This window comes from Elephas maximus, chromosome 19 (genome assembly GCF_024166365.1).
Source record: "Elephas maximus indicus isolate mEleMax1 chromosome 19, mEleMax1 primary haplotype, whole genome shotgun sequence".
Lineage (NCBI taxonomy): Eukaryota > Metazoa > Chordata > Mammalia > Proboscidea > Elephantidae > Elephas > Elephas maximus.
In genome coordinates this window covers 38,667,104-38,688,924 of record NC_064837.1, presented here as the reverse complement: position 1 = coordinate 38,688,924, position 21,821 = coordinate 38,667,104, and the positions used below count along the sequence as shown (strand labels likewise).

At 39.9% G+C, this 21,821-nt stretch overlaps 1 protein-coding gene across 4 annotated transcripts in view; it reads right to left on the bottom strand.

Annotated features, from left to right (window-relative positions):
* The window catches only part of MMD (monocyte to macrophage differentiation associated), a 102,237-nt gene that overhangs the window by 60,450 nt on the left and 19,966 nt on the right, over positions 1–21,821 (bottom strand). For 3 of the 4 annotated variants that reach the window (XR_007514198.1, XR_007514197.1, XM_049861139.1), the window contains exons 5-6: positions 21,369–21,470; positions 19,426–19,495 (exon numbers count right to left, since the gene is read on the bottom strand). Coding sequence is in view for 2 of the 4 variants with exons in the window: in XM_049861139.1 (XP_049717096.1) it covers positions 19,426–19,495; positions 21,369–21,470 (172 nt within the window). In the remaining 2 variants the exon portion in view is untranslated. Of the gene's footprint in view, positions 1–8,270; positions 10,471–19,425; positions 19,496–21,368; positions 21,471–21,821 lie in introns of those variants that run through there. The other variant, XM_049861138.1, reaches the window with a different exon arrangement.

Genomic DNA, 21,821 nt, shown 5'->3' with positions numbered 1-21,821 from the left:
TTTTCCTAGCAGGTGTCCGCATGGCCAAGACCCTCAGCCTCTTTCAGTCTTTACTCAAATATCACCTCGTCAATGAGGCCTTCCCTTGTTGTTGTGAGTTGCCATGCAGTGGATTCCCTAGCCATCCTATTTACAAGTGCCCTTCCCCACTCTCAGCACTCCCCATGCCCTCTCCTGATTGATTTTCTTCTGTAGCCCCTATCATTGTCTAATATACTATGTATTTTACTTTATATATTATCATCTGCCTCCCCACAACTAGACTGTCAACCCCATGAGGCAGGGAATTTGTTCACTGCTATAGCCCCAACACCTGGAACAGCATGTGGCACTCAGGAGGGGTTCATTCTTTCTTGAATGAATTGAATGCCTCTATAAAATACCCCCAGAGTCTGGATTATCTGTGTCAATAGCAAAGGATTATACAATCCCAATGACAGGTGATAGATACATCAAACCAACTAACAATTTACTTTATCATGCTTTGTTTCAATTTTAAGACAGTGTCTTAGTTATCTAGTGCTGCTATAACAAATACCACAAGTGGATGGCTTTAACAAACAGAAGTTTATTTTCTCACAGTTTTGTTGTTGTTGTTAGATGCCGTTGATTTGGTTCTGACTCATAGCGACCCTATGTACCAAAGAATGAAACACTGCCTGGTCCTGTGCCATGCTCACAATCGTTGTTATGCTTTAGCCCATTATTGCAGCCACTGTGTCAATCCACCTTAGTGAGGGTCTTTCTCTTTTCCACTGACCTTGAATTTTACCAAGCATGATGTCCTTCTCCAAGGACTGATCCCTCCTGACAACATGTCCAGGTATGTAAGACACAGTCTCCCAATCCTTGCTTCTAAGGAGCATTCTGGTTGTACTTCTTCCAAGACAGATTTATTCATTTCTCACAGTTTAGGAGGCTAGAAGTCCAAATTCAGAGTGCCAGCTCTAGGGGAAGGCTTTCTCTATCGGCTCTGGAGGAAGGTCTTGTCTCTTCTAAACTTCTGCTCCTGGGCAACCTTCATGTGCTTGGCATCTCTTTTCTCCCATTTCTGTTCTGTTTAATCTCTTTTATGTCTCAAAAGAGATTGACTCAGGATAATCCTGCTTCATTAACATAACAAAGACAACCCATTCCCATAACCACAGGCACAGAGGTTAGGATTTACAGCACATATTTTGGGGAAACATCATTCATAACATACAGTAACACAGGAATTAGCCCAGTTTAACAATATTTGCCTTCCATAAGCATTTTACACTGATACATGACTGTGAGGGGCAGAACAAGGGAAAGGAGACCCACCTAGGATTCACAGTATGCTGCAGAGTTCACCTGCATACAAGATTATCTTCCTCACTCCCCAAAAGAATGAGTCAATACCTATGCAAAACTTGAGGGCCGTTAGTAGGCACAAAATAGATCATCTCCCAGAGCTGAGCCCTGACCACCTTCAGGGCATCCCATGCAATATTCTCCCGGGTACTTTCCGCGCTGTTCCTGAGACCTGCTGAGCTTCCTCCCACCGTGCTGCCCCTGGGCTTTCCGTTTTCTATGCCTCGAATGATGAGGGCAGTGATGGTTCATGGTAGAATTCTCACCTTCCATGTGGAAGGCCTGAGTTCAATTCCCAGCCAATGCATCTCATGTACGTCTACCGCTCATCTCTCAGGGGAGGCTTAGGTGCTGCTGTGACAACGAACAGATTTCGGAGGAGCTTCCAGACTAAGACTAGGAAGAAAGGCCTGGTGATCTACCTTCGGAAACCAACCAATGAATACTCTATGGCTCACAATAGTCCAATCCAAAACCAATCATAGGAAGCATTCAGGACTGGGCAGTGTTTCATTCCATTGTGCATGGGGTCACCATGAGTACAGGGCCAACTCAACAGCAACAAATAATATGCCTGGAATGTTGTCTTTTCCTTGCCCTATCTCTACCTACAGCCCCCTACTTCTCTCTTTACCCTTCAAGTCTCAGCCGAAATAATGCCTCCGCAGGGAGGACTTTGGATCCTCTGGGCAGAGCTAACCACTCCTTCCTACAATAAAAGCATCCAGTACAAACACTGCAATTATGCTGCATTACAATTGTTATTTTATTCCCAGGTCCTTCTCCCCAGGAGACTTTAGGAGGCTGGAGGGCAGAGACTTAGTTGGTGCCGTATCTGCAGGCACAGGCATAGCCTGGGACACACAGCAGGATGGCGTGAGTGATGGAGGGGCTTCAGGCACCACAGGCCCTGTAAACAAGGAACGACAACAGCTGGGCCCAGGCAGATGTTTCTCATTTATCATCCCTGGCCCTGGAGGACAGGTAAACTGTGCTCCCAGTGAACCTGACACCCTGAAACAAATGAGCAGCTAAAGTAGAGGGTAATCATTTGCATATGAGGATTATTCATTTCTGAGCAAGGTTCACCATTGGGTTCTTTTAAATAATGTGTATCTTTGAGTCGGAATCGATGGCAGTAGGTTTGGTTTTTGGCTTGAGTGCCCTCAAAAGTAAGAGTCAATCTTCAAACAGGTAATAATTTGAACTCAGCCTAGGAGACTCAAATCTATTGCGCTAAATAAGGTATCCCCATTGAAAGAAAACCTGGTGAAATCAGCATCGCTTTCTATTTGCCTGTGATGCTCACTGCTGCGTTCACTGGCCATGGGCGTCTGTACAGTGCCAACAGACAGAGCAGCAAAAACTCAGCAAGGCATCAAATCCAGGTTCAGAGAAGGCCGTGCGGGGCGGGGTGGGGGGTGGGGACGACTAGCCTGAGCAATAAAATAGGCAGGGATTTTGTCTTCTTTTTTTTTTTTTACTTCATTATAGCATTCCCAATGCTGAAAATATTCCCTGGCACATAGTTGGTACCCAATAAATATTAGTTGAATGAATGTATGAATAAGGGATCCTAAAATATCACTGCAAAAAACAAACAAGGTGGAGAAGACATTAGGGCACTGTAGTTGGAAGGAACTCTTTAATAAGCCACTAAGGGTCATGAGACCCCCCAAGAGGCAACTCACTTCACAAGGAGAAATCAGTTGCCGTTGAGTCGATTCCAACTTAAAGCAACCCCATGTGTGTCAGAGTAGAACTGTGCTCTATAGGGTTTTCAATGGCTGATCTTTCAGAAGCAGGTCCCCAGGCCTTTTTTCTGAGGCACCTCTGGGTGGGCTTGACCCTCTAACCTCTTGGTTAGCAGCTGAGCGCATTAATAGTTGGCACCACCCAAGGACTCCCACATAACATATGGCGACTGAATTGCCATCCAAGGAGCGTGGGTCCAGTTAACTGAAGGTCCCTTTGTTTTACTAAGTGGAATACACATGTTCTTACCCGCAGAACAAGGGAACTGCCCCAGCTTCTTCCTTTTCCACCCTTTCTCCAGGCAGTGCTCAGGCTCTCATCCAAAAAAACAAAAACCCCTTGCTGTCGAGTCAATTCTGATTCACAGTGACCCTAGAGGGCAGAGTAGAACTGCCTCATAGGGTTTCAAGGAGCAGCTGGTGGATTCAGCTGTAGCTCTTAACCACTATACCACCAGGGCTCCTCTAAGCTAAAGAAACATTAAATATTTAAAGAACATTTGTTTCAAAGCGCACAAAATTATTAGAAATCATGAGGTAACCACGCTCCTCCCTCTGGACTTGGTCATAATTTAATCCAGGACCATTTATAAGAAAGAGCTAGCTGACAGTTGGTTCCATGGTACAGTGTGACCTCCAGGTTGTTTCTGCATGAAAAATCTCCACCGGTGGGCTATAACCATAATTTTAAAAATGTGGCCATGTGGGAAGGAAATTAACATTTATCTGGAGCCAATCATATGCCAGAATGCATAAACTAGACACTTTCAATATATTATTTAATCCTTATGACCACACTATGAGGTAGGTGTTGATACCCCTTTTGCAGATAGGAACTGAGGCCCAGAGGTACTATTTAACTTGTCTAAGTTCACCCAGCCAATTTGTCACAGGCTGTCTGATTCCACACCAATTCAACATGCAGCTCACAGATGGCATTCAGAAAACCTTTGTGTGTTTAAGAGCCTCGAATCCTTTTATTCAAAAAGTTCTGCTGACTCAGTGCCTGACAGCATTTGATCCGGTGTACTGAGTGCAGCTGGACACAGGACAGCAAGAGGACCTGTGACGTCTCCCAAGAGACACTGCAAAGCTCCAAAGCATCCGTTTTCCTAAGCACACTGTCAGCCTAGCCAGTCTATTTTGACTTAATGACTTCTGACTGCAGCGCCCGTCTGAGTGATAACGAGCTACACAGAATGAGACGGTGTTGCTGGGTTGCACAGGCCCCCAATGAGAATAGCTTCACTCCCCTTGCAAAGCAGCCAGGGTGCAGAGTGGCATTGTTCCTCAGAAAAATAACACCATGGATACATTGCAGGGGTGTAGGTGGGAATGGCAAAGAACGGAGGAACATGCTAGCACTGTCTACTTAAAATAGCAAAAGCCCCAGAAAGACATGAATGCAATAATTCTAACCTGTTAAACTAAAAACATTCCTCAGGTCCTCTTGGGAAACTTCATTTTGCTTCACAAGGTGGGAGGTGAACCAGCTTCTTAGAGGTCAGTTTCATTTGGAGATTTTTTTCTTCTAGTCTCCAACTAATTGGCACATGAGAAGAGTAGATATAACTTGAGTATGCCAAGTCAAAATGTGGAGGCTTGGAATGAGCTTTGTTTTTAAAAGGTCTCCCTTTTCATAAGCCCATTAATAAACCTTTGACCCAGGAATTACACTCCTAGGAATAAAGATACTCTCTAGGTTTTCTGGGTTCAATCCAGGTCTGCCATTTACCTTGGGCAAACACCTCATTTATCCGTGCGTGTTTCCTCATCTTTAAAACAGGGATAATAAAATTATCTACCTGTGAGGTTTTTGTAAAGATTAAATGAGATAATCCATGTAAATCAGCACAGTATATGGTACATAGGAAACACTCAATTGTTTATTATTATTTTAAAGACCCAATCATAAATATGGACTAGGAAAAAAAATTGTAAATGCCTAAGGTTTATGCGCAAAGATGTTCACTGCAGCACTGTTTATATAATGTAAAATTTGAAACAAACGAAAAATCCAAAATTAGGTGACTGATGAAGTACAATGGGCTACATACCCAGTCACTGAAAGACAATGCAACCATTGAAAATTCTGGCTATGAAAACTACATGCCATAAAAAAAATGTTTATAATGTAGGAAAAAACCAGTATATAATATTATGTATATGTTACATTTACAACTGTATGAAACAAATTCTATAAATAGGAAAAAAAAAAAAGATCCAAAGGAAATACATGAAAATGCTGAAATGGCGTTAGGACACATTGACTCTGGATAATTTTTAGTCTTATGTTCTCTATTTTCCAAAGTGTTTTATATAAACCAAACCCGTTGCTGTCGAGTCAATTCCGATCCATAGTGACCCTACAGAACAGAGTAGAACTGCCCCATAGAGTTTCTAAGGAGCACCTAGTGGATTCGAACTGCCAACCTTTTGGTTAGCAGCCGTAGCACTTAGCCACTATGCCAGCAGGGTTTCCTTATTTTATATAGCTGCCTTATTTTTAAAGTAAAAACAGAGGAAGTCTTCAATTTATTTTAAAATTTACTTTTTTGAGTGTAGTCTACCCTAAGGCCCAGGGTTGTGGAACTGAGTGCTTTTTCCATTTATTTCATTATTATCTTCAGGAAAGAGGACCAGAGGGCAATAGAGCAGGAAAAAAAAAATTTGCCAGGATTTTAAATTGTGGGTAATTGGTTCTTTAGAAATTTCAGTAAACAAGCTTGTGTTTGTCCTTATTTAGGACACGCTGTCTAGTCATTGGAGTCCCTGGGAGATGCACATGGTTAACTCACTTGGCTGCTAACCTAAAGGGTGGAGGTTCAAGTTCACCCAGAGGCATCCCGTGATAAAAGTCTGGCAATCTACTTCCAAAAAAGGTCATTGAAAACCCTATGGAATACGGTTCTACTCTGACACACATGGGGTCACCATGAGTCAGAATCAGAATTTGCGTTGTTGTTGCTGTCTGATAATTACACACCAATTTCACATCCACTTCCCTGTGGTTGCTACGAATGTTCTGGCTGACCCTCGTTCAAGGTCACTAAGGCCAAGCAAGCTGCAGGAAAGGCAGGTTGCAGCCAGTCAGTGAGCCTGCCTTGGTGCTCAGGAGGGACAAAATGAACTTACTGAAAACCCAAGTTTGTCTCGCTTCTTACCACCACCAGCCTCCAATCCACCCCTCCCTCACTCTCCTTTAACTCGAGTACTGTCTTTGCATTTACTTCAGCCTGTGAGCCCAGTGCTATGTTAGGGGCTGAGGACAGAGGTGGATGAGGCTCAGTACCTGCCTTCAAAGGGTTTGCAGTCCCACTGAGCGAGCAGACAAGTCAGCACAGTCACAGTGCAATATGACAATGGTCATGAAAGAATCGAGACTAGTGTTGAAGAGCCAAAAGCATGGGGCACTAACAAGAGTCAAGGGGGCCAAGGTCAATGGCACAGCGGAGGCAGCATCTGAAGGAGTTTCAAAATGAGCAGACATTTTGCCAGGCAGAAAAAGGGCTGGGGCTAAGGGTATTCCATGCCGAGAACAGCAAGCACAAAAGCAGAGCTGTGTGAGGTAATGGTATAGTTGGGGAAGGCTGTCCAATTCAGTGTGGCTGGTGTTTCTTGTGGCTCATTCAGGTGGGGAGAGGGAGGATCAAGAGGTGTCAGCATGTGAAGAATCAATGCTAAGGCACCTGCCCTTAGTCTTTTAGGTTAATAGCCAATAGAAGTCTTGAAGCAGGAAAGAGACATGCTCAGATTTTAATTTCAGGAGCGTAACACTGGTACCAGTGTGGAGGATAAGCACCTTGGAGGGGAGTAACCAGCAGCAGGGATATACATAAGGAGGTGGCTGCAGTAGTCTAAGGGCTACTAACTAGGACTTTAACGAGGGCCTTGCAATAGGAACAGAAGTGAGAAACCGGATCAGGGAGCTGTGACTGAGGTGGAGATGAAAGCCTGGTTGACTGGTGGGATGTGGAGAGTGAGACAAAAGAAATTCAGGGTGGCCACAGACATGTCATTAACTAAAATAGGAAACTCAGGAGAAACGGACTCGGTGGGGGAATGAGGAAAGATAATCAACTGTTTGGAACAGGTTGAGTAGAAGTGCCTGGGGGCATCTGGGCTATAAATACATAAAAAAAGAAAATAGCTCTGGCTGGAGACATTGATCAGGAGATGATAGCACAGCAGTGCGTGAGTGCTCTAGAAACAGGTAAGCACCCAGGTGGACTAGACAACAGAATTCTTGGGAATCATAACGCTTCAGACGACCCTCAAAACTAGATTTGGAGGGTTGCCCAAGGGTTTATTGTGGCTCTAAGCTCTGTGAAGAGTGTTTTCTTTCCCATGGCCAAGCATGATGGATTCACAGTTCAACTTTTTAGCTGTTTGCTTTTATTGGCGCTGGAAAAGCAGCAGTATGGAGAGGGGGAGACTTCAGGATTGGATAGAACTGGGTTCATGCTCCAGAGTCCTGACTTAGCAGTCAGTTAACCTCTCTGACCCTCAGTTTCCTGCACTGCAGAAGAGGGAGAATGGCACCTAATACCCGCAGAATCATTAGGGTTAAGATATGGTATATGTCCAGTAAATACTAGGCCCCAAACTGCTTGAAAACATGAAAAGTCTGTAACCTTGGTCCTATGTACATCACATAAACTAAATCAAAAACCTTCTCTTGCTGAAGATACATCTACAGAATTTACACTCTTCAGGCCCCAACTAGTATATTTTAAACGAAAAATGTGTGTTAAGTAATGTCTGAGTTGGCTCTAGCATTTCAGTTATTAAAAAGAGACTAGGACTAGAAAGTTCTAAATGACCGGGTGTATTTCTTTTCAAGGAGGAGGAGGAGGAAGAGAAGAACTAGTGTATGAATTACAAATGCTAGATGAGCTCAAAACCCAAACCAGACCTGCTGCCGTTGAGATGATTCCTGATTCCAACTCATAGCGATCCTACAGAACAGAGCAGAACTGCCCCATGGACTTTCTAAGGAGTGCCTGGTAGATTCGAACTGCCAACCTTTTGGTTAGCAGCCATAGCACTTAGCCACTATGCCACCAGGGTTTCCAGATGAGCTGAAGCTTTCAAAAATGCAATATCCCCTGAAATCTTTTTAAAACAAAGCAATAGTTTAGCTTAACTAGTAAAGACTGTCTTCTGCCTTGAGCACTGTGCTCTTTTAAGAACTATCTATAGGGGATCAAATTGACACCAGCAACTTGAGAAATCAGATGGGAAACTTAGGGGGCAGTGAGTTTGCACATCTAAATGGGAGGAAAAACTGGGAAAAGGAGGGTGAGAATGGTTGCACAACTCAAGAGTGTAATCAATGTCACTGAATTGTACATGTAAAAACTGTTGAATGGGTGTATGCTCTGTTGTGTATATTCTCAACAACAAAAAGAAAATTATGAAAACACTGCATCATCATTTTACCAGTCATCTCATTTACAGACAGTGGAACAAGTCGAAATAACAATTTTATTCTAGTCTACAGCACAATTTTTTACATACATTTTAGTGGTTTTGACAGTGTTACTTTTGAGCAAACTTTAAATGAACTCACAAAGAGTAAATATATTAGAAATAAAATATACACAGTAAAACAAGAGGCATCCAGATGTTTAGAAGCATGCACACAGGTGGTCTGGTTGATGCAATCACTGGGTACCTTGCCTATTTGCGAATTCACCAGCAAATACCAGTTCTTCTGCTCCTCATGCCCATATCCTTCAAAGCCAGAGGCATTCTAAACACACACACACAAAACAAACCCTCTTTTAAAGCCACATCAGTACAAACACAGAACCAGCAAGGCTAAGTGTGTGATTCGATTTAACCATTTGATCAAGCCCATTACGAGAAACAGATAATACCTGGCATCTGTTCTAAAGGCAAGGTTTTTTCACTTATTAAAACACCAATAGGAGAGATTTACCAACAGAGCAACTAATACGTTAATCTTAATATAAGACACAGAGAAAACCAAAAATAACACGTTAAATACCACTCCACTGAGCCAGGATACAACCCATGGGCTACAGATGCATGCGTTTCTGTCAAACGATGCTTTAAATACTTTTGTATTAAAAAAAAAAAAAAGTACATTGGGAAAGACTGAGGAAAGATAGAAGTGTGAATTTACACATCTAATTCCACAATTTAAAATGAATATGAAACCGATAAGGTAAAGCTAAGTGACAAAAACATAACCATTGGGCACCAAACGGGCAATACAATTATTCACTGTAAGTCATAACGTTGCTCAGGAGTTTTCGGAAGATGACCAACCCCACAATGTTATCGCCACACAGACATGAAAACTCATCTACTACTTACTGAAAGAGACCCTGAAAAAAACATGGCAAAGGCATAGAGAGAGGAAAAAGGTGGATCTTTTGAAAAACTTAATGATATCAAAACACTTTTTCCATCACTGGTAAACCACACTAGCTCAAGTATATGGCCCAAAGCAGCACTGTTCAAGGTTAGAGGTTGGCAGAAAAGTTTGGAAAACTGCAGGTTTTAAAAATTGGCAATTTCTCCACACTTATTAAAACTGTCAGAAGAGGTATCATGTTTATTCCTTTGTGGAATGTTCACTGCTTGCTGCGAGAACTCACGACATGAAGGAAGTACCGCAGAGATGTACTTTCGTGAAATCTCTTTTTAAAAATTTACAAAAAACTAAAGTTTCTATTTAAAAAATAACCATGTTATGCCAAGATGAAACATGGTAAAGAGTAGTGTAAGTTCTGTCCATGATTCTTTATACAGCTAATGGGAAAGTGATAGAAACGATTTTTTTTCTTTTTTTCGTAAAAAGGAAGCTGACTTTTACGACCTGACCTAGGAATTTAGAAAAATCATGTAGTAAAATCTGTAAAACGAAAATACAAAATTCTGGTTTGTAAACATCAGTTGGCCAAGTCTATCCAGAGTCCTTCATGATAGTGGAATGGAATGAATAATTAATTCACTATCTTATTTACTTGCTGTGAGAGGGGAAAGCTAGAACCCAGCTTTGGAGACTTTCACAGTAATTACATTCAAAAGATATAAAGAAAGTCAGTGCAGTTGTCTTTTTCTTCTTTCCTGAGCAATTTCAGCTCTTACCCCACTCCCAAGTGTCATCATTGAAATAATACTGGTTTGGAGACCTAGTACAGATTCATCACAAATGTCGCATAAAGTCTGTGGGACTTCGGTAAAGATATTTCCAAATGGCGTAGTAATGAACTGCAGCTGCCGTGGCCACAAACAGGTGCCAGATGGCATGGGCAAACGGAATGATGCCGTCGCTCTTGAAGAACACAACTCCCAAACAATAAATTAAGCCCCCACAGGCAAGCTCATGAAGTCCGTCGGTGTTATTCTGTCAACAGGGGGAGAAATAAAAAGGTGTAGGTGTTACTGTGATGGGCAAAGCTACAGAGATAACTGTAATTCCCCCCGAGCCTCCTGATTTTCAAGACAATGAAGCCCTGCACATACAGAATTCTGATCTGTAAGTATGAATGAAACATAAAAGAAGTCCCTCAGACACCTACCTAGATTGCGCTTTGTACTGACAGTCTTGATTTGACGAAGCACAGTCACATTACAGGTCTCATACTAAACCCAGCATATTCTGCTCACCTATAGCAGGTCTGGACAGAGCCCTGGTGGTGTGTAGTTAAGGGTTCAGCTGCTAACTGAAAGATTGGTGGTTTGAACCCACCAGCCGCTCCATGGGAGACAGATGTGGCCGTCTGCTTCTGTAAAGATTACAGCTTTGGAAACCCTACGGGGCAGTGGTACTTGAAGGCAATGAGTTTTTATAGCATGTCTAAGCAGACAGTAATCATGGCCATGTCATCCGGAAAGACCAACTGCTAGAAAAGGACAGCGTGTTTGGTAAAACAGAGGGTCAACAAAAATTTAGAAAACTTCAGCGAGATGGACTGACAAAATAGCCAGAACAATGGACTCAAATATACCAACGATCACGAAGACAGTGCAGGACCAAGCGCCGTTTCATTGTTATACAAAGTCACCATGAGTTGGAGCCCACTGAATGCCAACTACCAACAGCAACAACAATCGTGGCCACACATGGTAGTTTGTTTTAATAAAGGACAATCCTTGGTTTTCATTTCCTCCCTTTAAAAACTTAGGCAGTGCTTGGGGAGCTGATGAAGAAACGAGTCAGACCCCTATAAATCTGCTGGATACTGAGGACTAGGACTAGAAAGGCGGCAGGTTACGCAGGATGGGTGGAGACCTGAGCCAGACCACGGCGGGGCACTGGAAGGGGATGGGTGTGGGGGTATCCCAGAGGCCTGGGCACCCTTCAGGTTACACAGGATGGGTGGAGACCTGAGCCAGACCACGGCGGGGCACTGGAAGGGGGTGGGTGTGTGGGTATCCCAGAGGCCTGGGCACTGAAGGCTGCACCCTTATGAGCATTGGAGCAGGTCCCTGGGCCAAGTCCAGGAAGGAGCAAAAGAAGACTCTAATACAGCCACCTACTCTGAATGGGTCATATAGGCCTAGGGTAAACGCAACGACAGCAAAAAGGAGAAGCCAACCCAAATTGATACCAGCTTTCTCATTAACCTTGGTAAGGTGGGACTTCAGCCAGATTTATTTTGACTAAAAAAGTAAAAAAAAAAAAAAGCAGTTATTATTTCCTAAAAGTTATACAGCAGGTAACACCCAGTATACAAACAAAATTATTCTCTGTGTGTATGCATGAATCGCATCTTTCCAGGAGATGGTTAAGGCTTTCAGCAAACTCTCGCAGGGGCATATGATTTCCAAATCTAAGAGTTACTCATCTAATACAGCCTCCCAATTGTAAAGATGAAGAGACACAGGCATAGAAGTGTCTCCTAACTGGTCACAGTCCCCCCAAATACCACTCTTTTTCCTTTCTGTCAAAATAATGAGCAAAGGTCCAAACCTGGTACACAGGCTGGTTTTGACACACATTCTAGTTAACAGATAGGTCCTCAAGACACTTCAAGATACCAACTTTATTTTACCAACTTTCAAAGAACTACAGCATAGTGAATCCTAAACTGAACAAAAGGTGTTTCCTTCATTATTAATAATCATTATTGGCACTGGTTTTTTTTTATTGTTACTATGCACCAGCCATCGTTTTTAGCACTTCTATGCCTTTATTTACTCATTTAATTTTCACAACAACCCTAAGTTAGGGACTTATATTATCCCCACTTTACAGAGAGAGGTCAAGGAACTTGCCTAAGGCCATTTGTTTTTAAGTGTCAGAATCAGAATTCGACAAAGGTGGCTACTGGATCCTCTCCACCCCCTTTGTTTTTAAATTGCGGGTTGACAGAGCACCCAATGGGCAAAGATGGAACAATCTGAGCAACAAAATAAAGTACGATTGAATGATAACCCAGAATATAAAATAAATATCCATGAGTTCACACTGATACACACAACTAGCCCAATACCCCAGGAGTTCCCTTCCCCAATCTTAGACACCCCTGCCACCAAGGCAACCACTGCTCTTATGCCTACCACCACCGTTTATCTGTTCTAGAACTTTACATACATGGAATTATATACTATGTACATTTTTGGGTCTGGCTTTTATTTATTTATTCAACACAATGTTTTCGAGATTCATCCACATGTTTGTGTATATCAGTTGTTCATTTCTTTTTATTGCTTAGCATTCTTTTGATTTACTCAATGTAACTTATCAATTCTTTCCATTTTGTGACTGTGATAATACTAACATTTACACTCTTTTACAAGTCTTCTTGTAGATAAATATTTTCATTTTTGTCAGGTAATACCTGAGAGTGACACTGTTGGATCATAGGGTAAATGTAAGCTTAATTTTTTTAAGACATTCCTAAACAATTTTTTTGAAGTGGTTATAGCATTTTACAAGGAGCCCTGGTGGTGCAATGGTTAAGCACTCAACTGCTAACCAAAAGGTCTGCGGTTCGAACCCATCAGCAGCTCCTGGGGAGAAAAGACCTGGTAATCTGCTCCCATAAAGATTACAGCCTAGGAAACCCTGTGGGGCAGTTCTACTCTGTCTTATAGGGTCACTATGAGTTGGAACAGACTTGATGGCACACTAAACATATCATTTTACATTCCTACCAACAATGTATCAGGGTTCCAGTTACTTCACATCCTTGACAATATTTGCTGTTGTCAATCTTTTTAATTTTAGCCATTCCACAGGCAGGCTACATAGTGGGAGCTCCTTGTGGTTTTAATTTTCACTTCCCTAGTTTTTTTGTTTGTTTAGTTTCCCTGATGACTTATGATATGGGGCACTTTTTCCAGGGCTTATCAGACACTTGCATATCTTTATTTGTGAAGTCCTGTTCAAGTCTTTACATTTTTATAGGATAGTTTTTATTATTGAGTTGGAATTAAAAAAAATAAAAAATATATATATATATACATATATATATATATATTCTTATACCCTTTGTCAAATACCTAGAGAGCAAGTATCTTCTCCCAACCTGAGACTTGTCTACTCATTTTCTTACTAGTGTCTCCTAATGAGCAAAAGTTTTTAATTTTGAAGAAGTCCAAATGATCATTTTTTTCTTTTATGGTTGGTTCTTTCTGGGTCCTAAGAAATCTTTGGTGTTACCTTAAAACCATGATGAATGCTCCTATTTTATCTTCTAGAAGCTTTCTAGTTTTGGCGTGGTTTACGTTTAAGACTATGATCTACCTCAAATGACTTTTTGTGCAAGGAATGAAGTTGAGGTCCATGGTTTTCCACATGGATATCCTGCTGCCCCACATCATTTGTTGAAAAGACTTCCCATTCACCATTTAATCTCTTTGATGTCTTTGCCTAAAATCAATTCACCATGTAAGTGTGAGTCTATTTTTAAGCTTTTCATTCGGTCCCATTGATCTGTCTATCTTTAATACCACATTGTCTGGATTACTATAGCTTTATAGTAAGTCTTCAAATCAGGTAGCATTAAGTCCTTCAACTTTGTCCTTTTTTTTTTTGAAATAGTTTTTGGCTATTCCTTTGCCATTTCCAAATCAATTGTAGAATCAGCTTGTCAATTTCTAGAAAAAGGGTCTGCTGGGACTGTGATTTGGATAGTGTTAAATTTATGAAATTTATGGATCGATTTGAGGAGAATCAACATCTTAATGACACCGAGCCTTATAAGTCATGAACATGGTCTAGCGCTTATTTAAGTCTTAATTTCTCAGCAGTATTTTGTAGTTTTCAGTGTAGGGGCTGACACATCTTTCATTAAATTTATCCCTGAATTTTTATGCTTTTTATGTTATTATAAACAGTATTATTTTAAATGTCATTTTCCAGTTGCTAGTTGCAAGTATGCACTAGTTTTTTGTTTTTTTTTTTTTAGTTGCAAGTATACGTAAATAGAGTTGATTATTATATTCTGACCTTGTATCCTACTACCTTGCTAATTTTTTTCTTACCTTTAGTAACTTTTTGTAGATTCTTTTCCTACCTGTATGCCCTATGTCATCTGTGAATAAAGACAGAGTTACCTATTCTTTTCCAATCTGTAGGCCTTTCACTTCCTCTTTTCATCTTGCTGTACTGCTAGAACCACAGTTCAGTGTTGAAAAGAAGTGGCAAGGACAGACACTGTGGCCCTGTTCCCAATCTTAGAGGAAAAGCATTCCATTTCTCACTACTAAGGATGATATTAGCTGGTAGGTTTTCCATAGATGCCCTTTAATGAATTTATGACGTTTCCTTCTATTTCAAATTTGCTAATTTTTTTTTTTATCAAGAACAAGTAGCCAATTTTTTTCAAATGTCTTTTCTGCATCTGTTGAGACAACCAAATGTTTCTCTCCTTGTTTCTCTCCAGGAGAGCTTTAATGACTAATTACCAAACCAACCTTGCATTCCTGCAATAAAGCTAATTTGGTTATGATGTATTATTCTTTTTATATATTAGTTAATTATATTTGAAAATAGGAAATGCCGGTGACGTAGTGGTAAGTACTATGGCTGCTAAACAAAAGGTCGACAGTTGCAGTCCACTCCTTGGAAACCCTATGGGGCAGTTCTACTCTGTCCTATAGGGTCGCTATGAGTCAGAATCAACTCCATGGCAATGGGTTTGGGTTTTTTGGTATATATGAGAATATTTTGTTGAAGACCTTTCTGTCCATTTTATTAAGAATATTGGTTTGTAGTTTTCTTTTCTTGTAATATCTTGGTCTGATTTTGGTATCAGGGTAATGTTGGCCTCACAAAATGAATTGGGAAGTGTTCCTTCCATCTCTGTTTTCTGAAAGAGTTTGTGCAGAGTTCACATTATTTCTACCTTAAACATGATAGAATGAATCAGTGAAGCTACTTGGATGTGAGATTTTCTTTGCAGGAAGGCTTTTAATTATAAATTTAATTTCTTTAATAGATACAGAGCTATGCAGATTTTTTGTTTCTTTTTGAGTCTGTTGTGATAGACTGTGTCTTTTAAGAAATTTGTCCATTTTATCTAAGTTGCTGTATATATGGCATAAAGTTAATTATAATATTCCTTTATTATCCTTTTATAATATATGTAGATCTATACTGATACTCCCTTTTTATTGCTGCTATTGATATTTTATGTTTTCTTTATTTCTGAATCAGTCTACTTAAGTTTTACCAACTGTATTGATCTTTTCAAAGAACGAACTTTTGGCTTTGTTAATTTTCTCTATTGTTTACCCATTTCATTCTTAATTTCTTTGATTTTCATTCTGTATTTCTTTACTTCCAGGTATTTTGGGATTAATTTGCTTTTCTTTCCTAGCTTAAGGTGGAACTTAGATCACCGATTTTAGAACTTTATTCTTTTATTAGGTTGTGTTTTCATTATCATTCAGTTCAACCTATTTTCTAATTTCCTTCAGATCTGTCCATTGACCCAAGAGGTCATTTAGAAATGTATTGTTTAATTTTCAAATATTTAGGGATTTTCCACATTTTCTTTGTTGTATGATTTCAATTCTTTTACATTTATCGAGGATTATCTCATGGCCCCGCCTATGATCTATCTTGATGAGCATCCCATACTTTAAAAGCATTTGCATACTGCAGTGATTGGGTATAGTGTTCTAAAATGTCAATTAGGTTACATTACTGATAATGTTCAAGTCTGCTGTTCTTACTGTTTTTTTGTCTACATGTTAAATTACTTGTTCAGTTACTGAGACAGAAGTGTTAAAATCCCCAATCACAATTGTGGATTTGTTTCCCCTTTACTTTGGTTAGATTTTGCTCCACGTATTTTGAAGCTCTGTTACTAATAACTTAAGTACACCAACATTTAGGATTGTTTTATCTTCTTGATGAAAGACCCCTTTTATCATTATGAAATGTCCTCTTAATTCTTGGTATTGATTGTCTACTTTATCTGACATTAATATAGCCATTTCAATTTCCTTAATGATTAGTGTTTTCATGGCATACCTCTTCCATCCTTTTACTTTTAACCTACCTGTGGCTTTATAATTAAAGTGTGTCTCATACAAATGGCATAAAGCTAAATCTTGCTTTTTTATCCAGTTTGAAAATCTCTGCCTTTTAACTACAAGTGTTTAGGCCATTTTTATTTAACATAATTATCGATATGGTTGCTTTTAAGTTTCTCACCTTGCAATTTGTTTTTTACTTGGTCTCATCTAGTCTTTGTTTCCTTTATCTTCTTTTCCTGCCCTATTTTAAATTAAATTAGCTGAGTATCTCCAGTACTTTATCTTTTCCATTGGTTATTTAGCTGTTAACTTTTTTCTTGATGGCTACTTTGGGAGTTACAAACTACACCCCATCACAGCATATCTTTATTATTATACCCATACACAGAAGATAAGACCGTTACAACAATATACTTCCATGGGCTCAAACACAGCAACAATTGTGAGGATGGCACAGGACCAGGCAGTGTGTGCATAGGGTCACTATGAGTCAGAATCGACTCGAAGGCACCTAACTACAGCACCAATCTTTGCTGTGATATATTGTCCTTCTACATATGTTATAAACCCCACCTTAATCTTTTGAAGAAATCAAGAAATGAGAAACAGTCTTTTATGTTTACAAACTCCCTAGCTCTATCACATGAGACCTGTGCTACCTGCACAACTACCCCCACCACAAGCATGTGCATACTCACACAAATATACAGACTCTACATTCTAAACAATGAGCTATTTTCAGTTCTTCAAAGATGCTAGTGCTTTTGCCCTACTGTATTCTCTACTTATAACACTCGCCTCACCCCACCATCTCCTGGCTCCTGCCTGTCTTTCAGAATTAGCTTAAATATAATTTCCTCTGGTACTTGCTGCTGTCATGTGTTCCCATCACAACCTGCACTTTCCTTAGTCAAAGTCACTATCAAACTTTATTATAGTTTCTTATTTAAAATGAACTGTATTTTCCTGCTTGATCCAAATTCTATGAAGGGAAGTGTGGGGATGACCTCGCCTGATTACATAAACAAAGGCTACCTACTACTGCACCATTTGTGAAAATGTCAATTAAAAAATTAGATTAGTAAAAATTCTGGATAAACCTGTTTGATGATACCCAGAGGGAATGTACTTGGAGTTCTACTATAATGATTCATAACCCATTTACATAAACTTTCGAGTGTCCTGAATTGCCCTCTAATTTTATGTCCTTCACAGCAGATTTTCTCATTATCTGTCACCTCTCCCCTCTACTGTCTCCCGTTGCCTTCACCAAGTAAACTCTATGTATTTTTCATGCTAGGTAACTATTCCAAAAACCAAACCCACTGCCGACGAGCCGCTTATGACTCATAGTGACCCTATAGGACAGAGAAGAACTGCCTCGTAGAGTTTCCAAGGAGCGCCTGGCGGATTCAAACTGCCAACCTTTTGGTTAGAAGCCGTAGCACTTAAGCACGACGCCACTTATTAGAGCCATCATAAACCTTATATTTGGAAGAAAACTATTCTGTAGATTCTCAAACCTTTTACAAGTCTTTTCATGGATAGGGCAGGAACTATAAAGTTTCATTCTTATAATGTGCCTTTGAGCTCAGGAATGAAATTCTGACCACTGCAGGATGAAAACAGAGTTCGAACTAAACACGCTGTGACCTCCTTAATATAGCTGTTGTTGTTGGGTGCCATCGAGTCGATTTTCAACTCAGAGTGGCTCCATGTGACAGAGTAGAACTGCCCCATAGGGTTTTCTAGGCAATAGTCTTTACGGGAGTGGATGGCCAGGTCTTTTTCCTGTGGAGCTGCTGAGTGGGTTTGATCCTCCAACCTTTTGGTTAGCAGCCAACTGCTTAACTGTTGTGCCACAAGGACTTCTTTTACAGCCCCCAAACCCCAAACCTGTGGCTGTTGAGTTGATTCTGACTCACACAGGACCCTATAGAACAGAGCAGAACTGCCCCGTAAGGTTTCCAAGGAGTGGCTCGTGGATTCAAACTGCCGACCTTTTGGTTAGCAGCCGTAGCCCTTAACCGCTATGCCAATAGTAGCTAGTGCCAAAAAATGCAGAGTATTTGACACTGTACTACATTAGCTAAAGGCACACGTAACCAATTGGATGAGATCCTGAGGTTGTAACAATATACTGTTGTTTCTAATTGGCAGATACACACAGACTTCACAAGTATCATTTAAGTTGAAAGGGAGTTCAGAATACATACATGCGATAGCCTACTGGGGGTAATGTTACTCTTCCACCCATGAAAGTCCCCCAAATAAATTTTCAAGCAGTATAAAAAAAGCACTTTCCTGAGAAAAACAATATGACATAAAAGCAAGTGATAGGAAAAGCAAGAGCAAGGGGATTTCAAAAATATCAGAAAGAAGATTGGACCAAATGACCTTTTAAGATCTTTCCCACTGATGAGATTTTAGAATTCTGTAATTCATATCTTCTTCATTGTAAGAAACCTCAAATTTTACCCTCTTCCGTTGAGAGGGTGAAGACAATCAATAAGTAATTCAATCAAAAGTACTGGCCTTGTTCTAATCAGAAACTTCTTTGGGAGGAAAAGGGTGGAGTTGACAGTGGGATACACAGAAAGGATCATCAAAAAGAATCAAATAAATACAGTAGATTACCATAAGGAAGAAACATGTCTACATTTATAGATCTTCCAAATTGTAGATGGCACCTAGTAAAAGTTGCTGGCACTTTCTTATTTGTAGATTTTTCTTCTGAGTCTTTTATTAACGGAAATGCTTTAATTTTAGCAAGAAAATCTATATATAATATATATGGTCACATTAAGAACCCCATAAATATAAAGGAAATAGGTGAAATAACTAAAATAATAAAGCCACTTCTTACCATTGATGTCACCACCAATGCTGGAGAAAATCCCATTGTGAGATAGAAAAAGAGCTCAACCACCTTATACCTGCAGGAACAGAAATGTGTTTATTTATATATTTCTGTAATACTGAGACCATTCCTATACCAGTTTTTCCTTTTGAAAAGAAATGTAAGCTCTTAACTATTCAAATGAAATGCATTTTCCTAGTAGTAGGCTCTTAGGCTTCCAACTAAAATATCATAATTGTGTTAACAATGAACTGGCATTTCTTTTAAGAATTGAAAAAAAAACATCAAACTGGATAGACTACCTGGAAAATGTTTTCTGCCACAAGTAGTTACCACTGAATCCAATTTGCCTTGCATTTCTCTCCTTCTAAGCCTACTGTGTTTGCCTACATTACCATTCCAATCCAGAGATATTAGAAACTGAACAATGAAGAAGGACTGGGATGCAACTGGAGGCCTAGTTTATCAGCTGCAAAGGAATAACAGCCTTAAGGAAAGAAGGGCATGCATTTTTGTTGTCTCTATTTTGTGTGCACACAAACTCCAATTTGTTAGGTTCATCCCATTAGGCTACAGAATGTTTGATAACTCTAAGACACACATTATATTGAAATTCAATTTACATTTCTGCCCAAACTAGATTATAAGTTCCTCAAAGGTAGGGGTGAAATTTTATTCATGCTTGTATCTGTAGGGCCTAGAACAGTACCTGGTACATTTTAAGTACTTCCTAATGTCTGCCAAGCCAATGGCCAACAGTGACTCAGACAGTTCATCCTTGGTGTTTTATACTCAAAGCCTACCATGTAGTAACCATATCAGGAAACTGGGGGAGAATGGGTTTACGTGTTTAGTTTACATCTGAAGTCCTGGAAGAAGAGAAGAGATAGCTGCCTTATTTTACTTCCTATTTTATCCAAGGATATAAATTAGGGGCTTGAGGCCAAACAAGAAACCTGTTCCCTTGCGTTTACAGATACTGCATAATGCCATTAAGAACTGCTAACTCTGATCAAAAAGGTATTTAAGTGAATTTCCAAGTCAGAGAGAAATTAGTCAAACGACCATTTTCTTCTAAAAAAGGGAAATAATACTTTGTGATAAACACAAATTGTGTTCAATTCTGAGAGCCATTTGGCCAACCACAATAGATAAAGAATTTAATTAACTATATCCAAGGACAATGATTTCACGTTTGTGAGTTTTTCAAATTCTCGCATATGCGGTAACAGAGAGAGCCATGGAATAGCAACTAGGACATTCGGGTCCTGACTCGGAACGAGTCACTGATTTGATGCATGTTCTGGATGTCTTTATCTTTATAAGCATGAAGTTGGACTAGATGACCTTGAGGGTCTCCTCTACAGCTAATACTCTACATTTCAATTAGTTTTTCTTTATGTATTGCTGAGTACCTATAACTATGAACAATCAGTTAAAAAATCATGCCCACAGACTATTCAGAATTTAGATGTCCTTCCAAACAACCCCTTTCTCAGGGAATTCTAATTTGGAACACCTTCTAGGTTCCTATCTGGGTAAGTGGTGTGCTGAGCACTTAATATCTAATTTCTTTCATCTTCAAAGCAACCTTGAAAAGCAGTTATTTTCTCACTTGTGACAACTGTGAATCACAGAGATTATGGCTAGCTTGCCAAGAAGGCTAGTGTGCCTCAGGATGTGAAATGAGGTCCAGCTGAGTCCAAGATAACTGCCCACGTGGCCTCTTTAACTGCATCAGATCACAGGAGCCATTCATTTCCTTCCACAGCAATCGTCCACCAAGAACGAAAACCAATGGTTCCGAAGACTTACTAAAAACAGTATACATTCTGTTTATGTATTTCTACTATTTGGAAGTGCAAACAACAGAGTAAACTGTGTTTTAATACAGATAAAATTTAGGTACTGTATCTGAAATCTAGCAAGTGTAAATTATTTTCTCTTACTTTTCATGGTAGAGAAATACATAAATGGTTCCTCCAGCTGCCATGAGCCAGATAAACCAACGCATATGAGATGCCAGCGGTCCAAGTTCACGGAGGTTTAACCTAAAAATGTAAATATGACAACAAAGAACAGAAGTGATAAATGAAGGGAATTCACAGAACTTGTGTTTTCCTCTAGTCACTGAAAACTGGGAGAGTACTAGGAGGAAAAGGCCCTCAGCACACAAGGTGGGATTTGGGCAATGCAGGTAAAATTAGTAACTCAAAGACAAAACTACCAGTTGACCTTTAAGACTCAGAATACTTCCAACATGGTTTAAAAATAGAACCAGCTAAAAGCAGACCTGGAGAAGTGGGTCCCAGCATACCTGTGACGCCCGATTTTCCTTATTTGGCAGACTATGGTAAAGGTCACTTGCCTTCTAATTTCTGACAATGTATTTGGAAACAAAC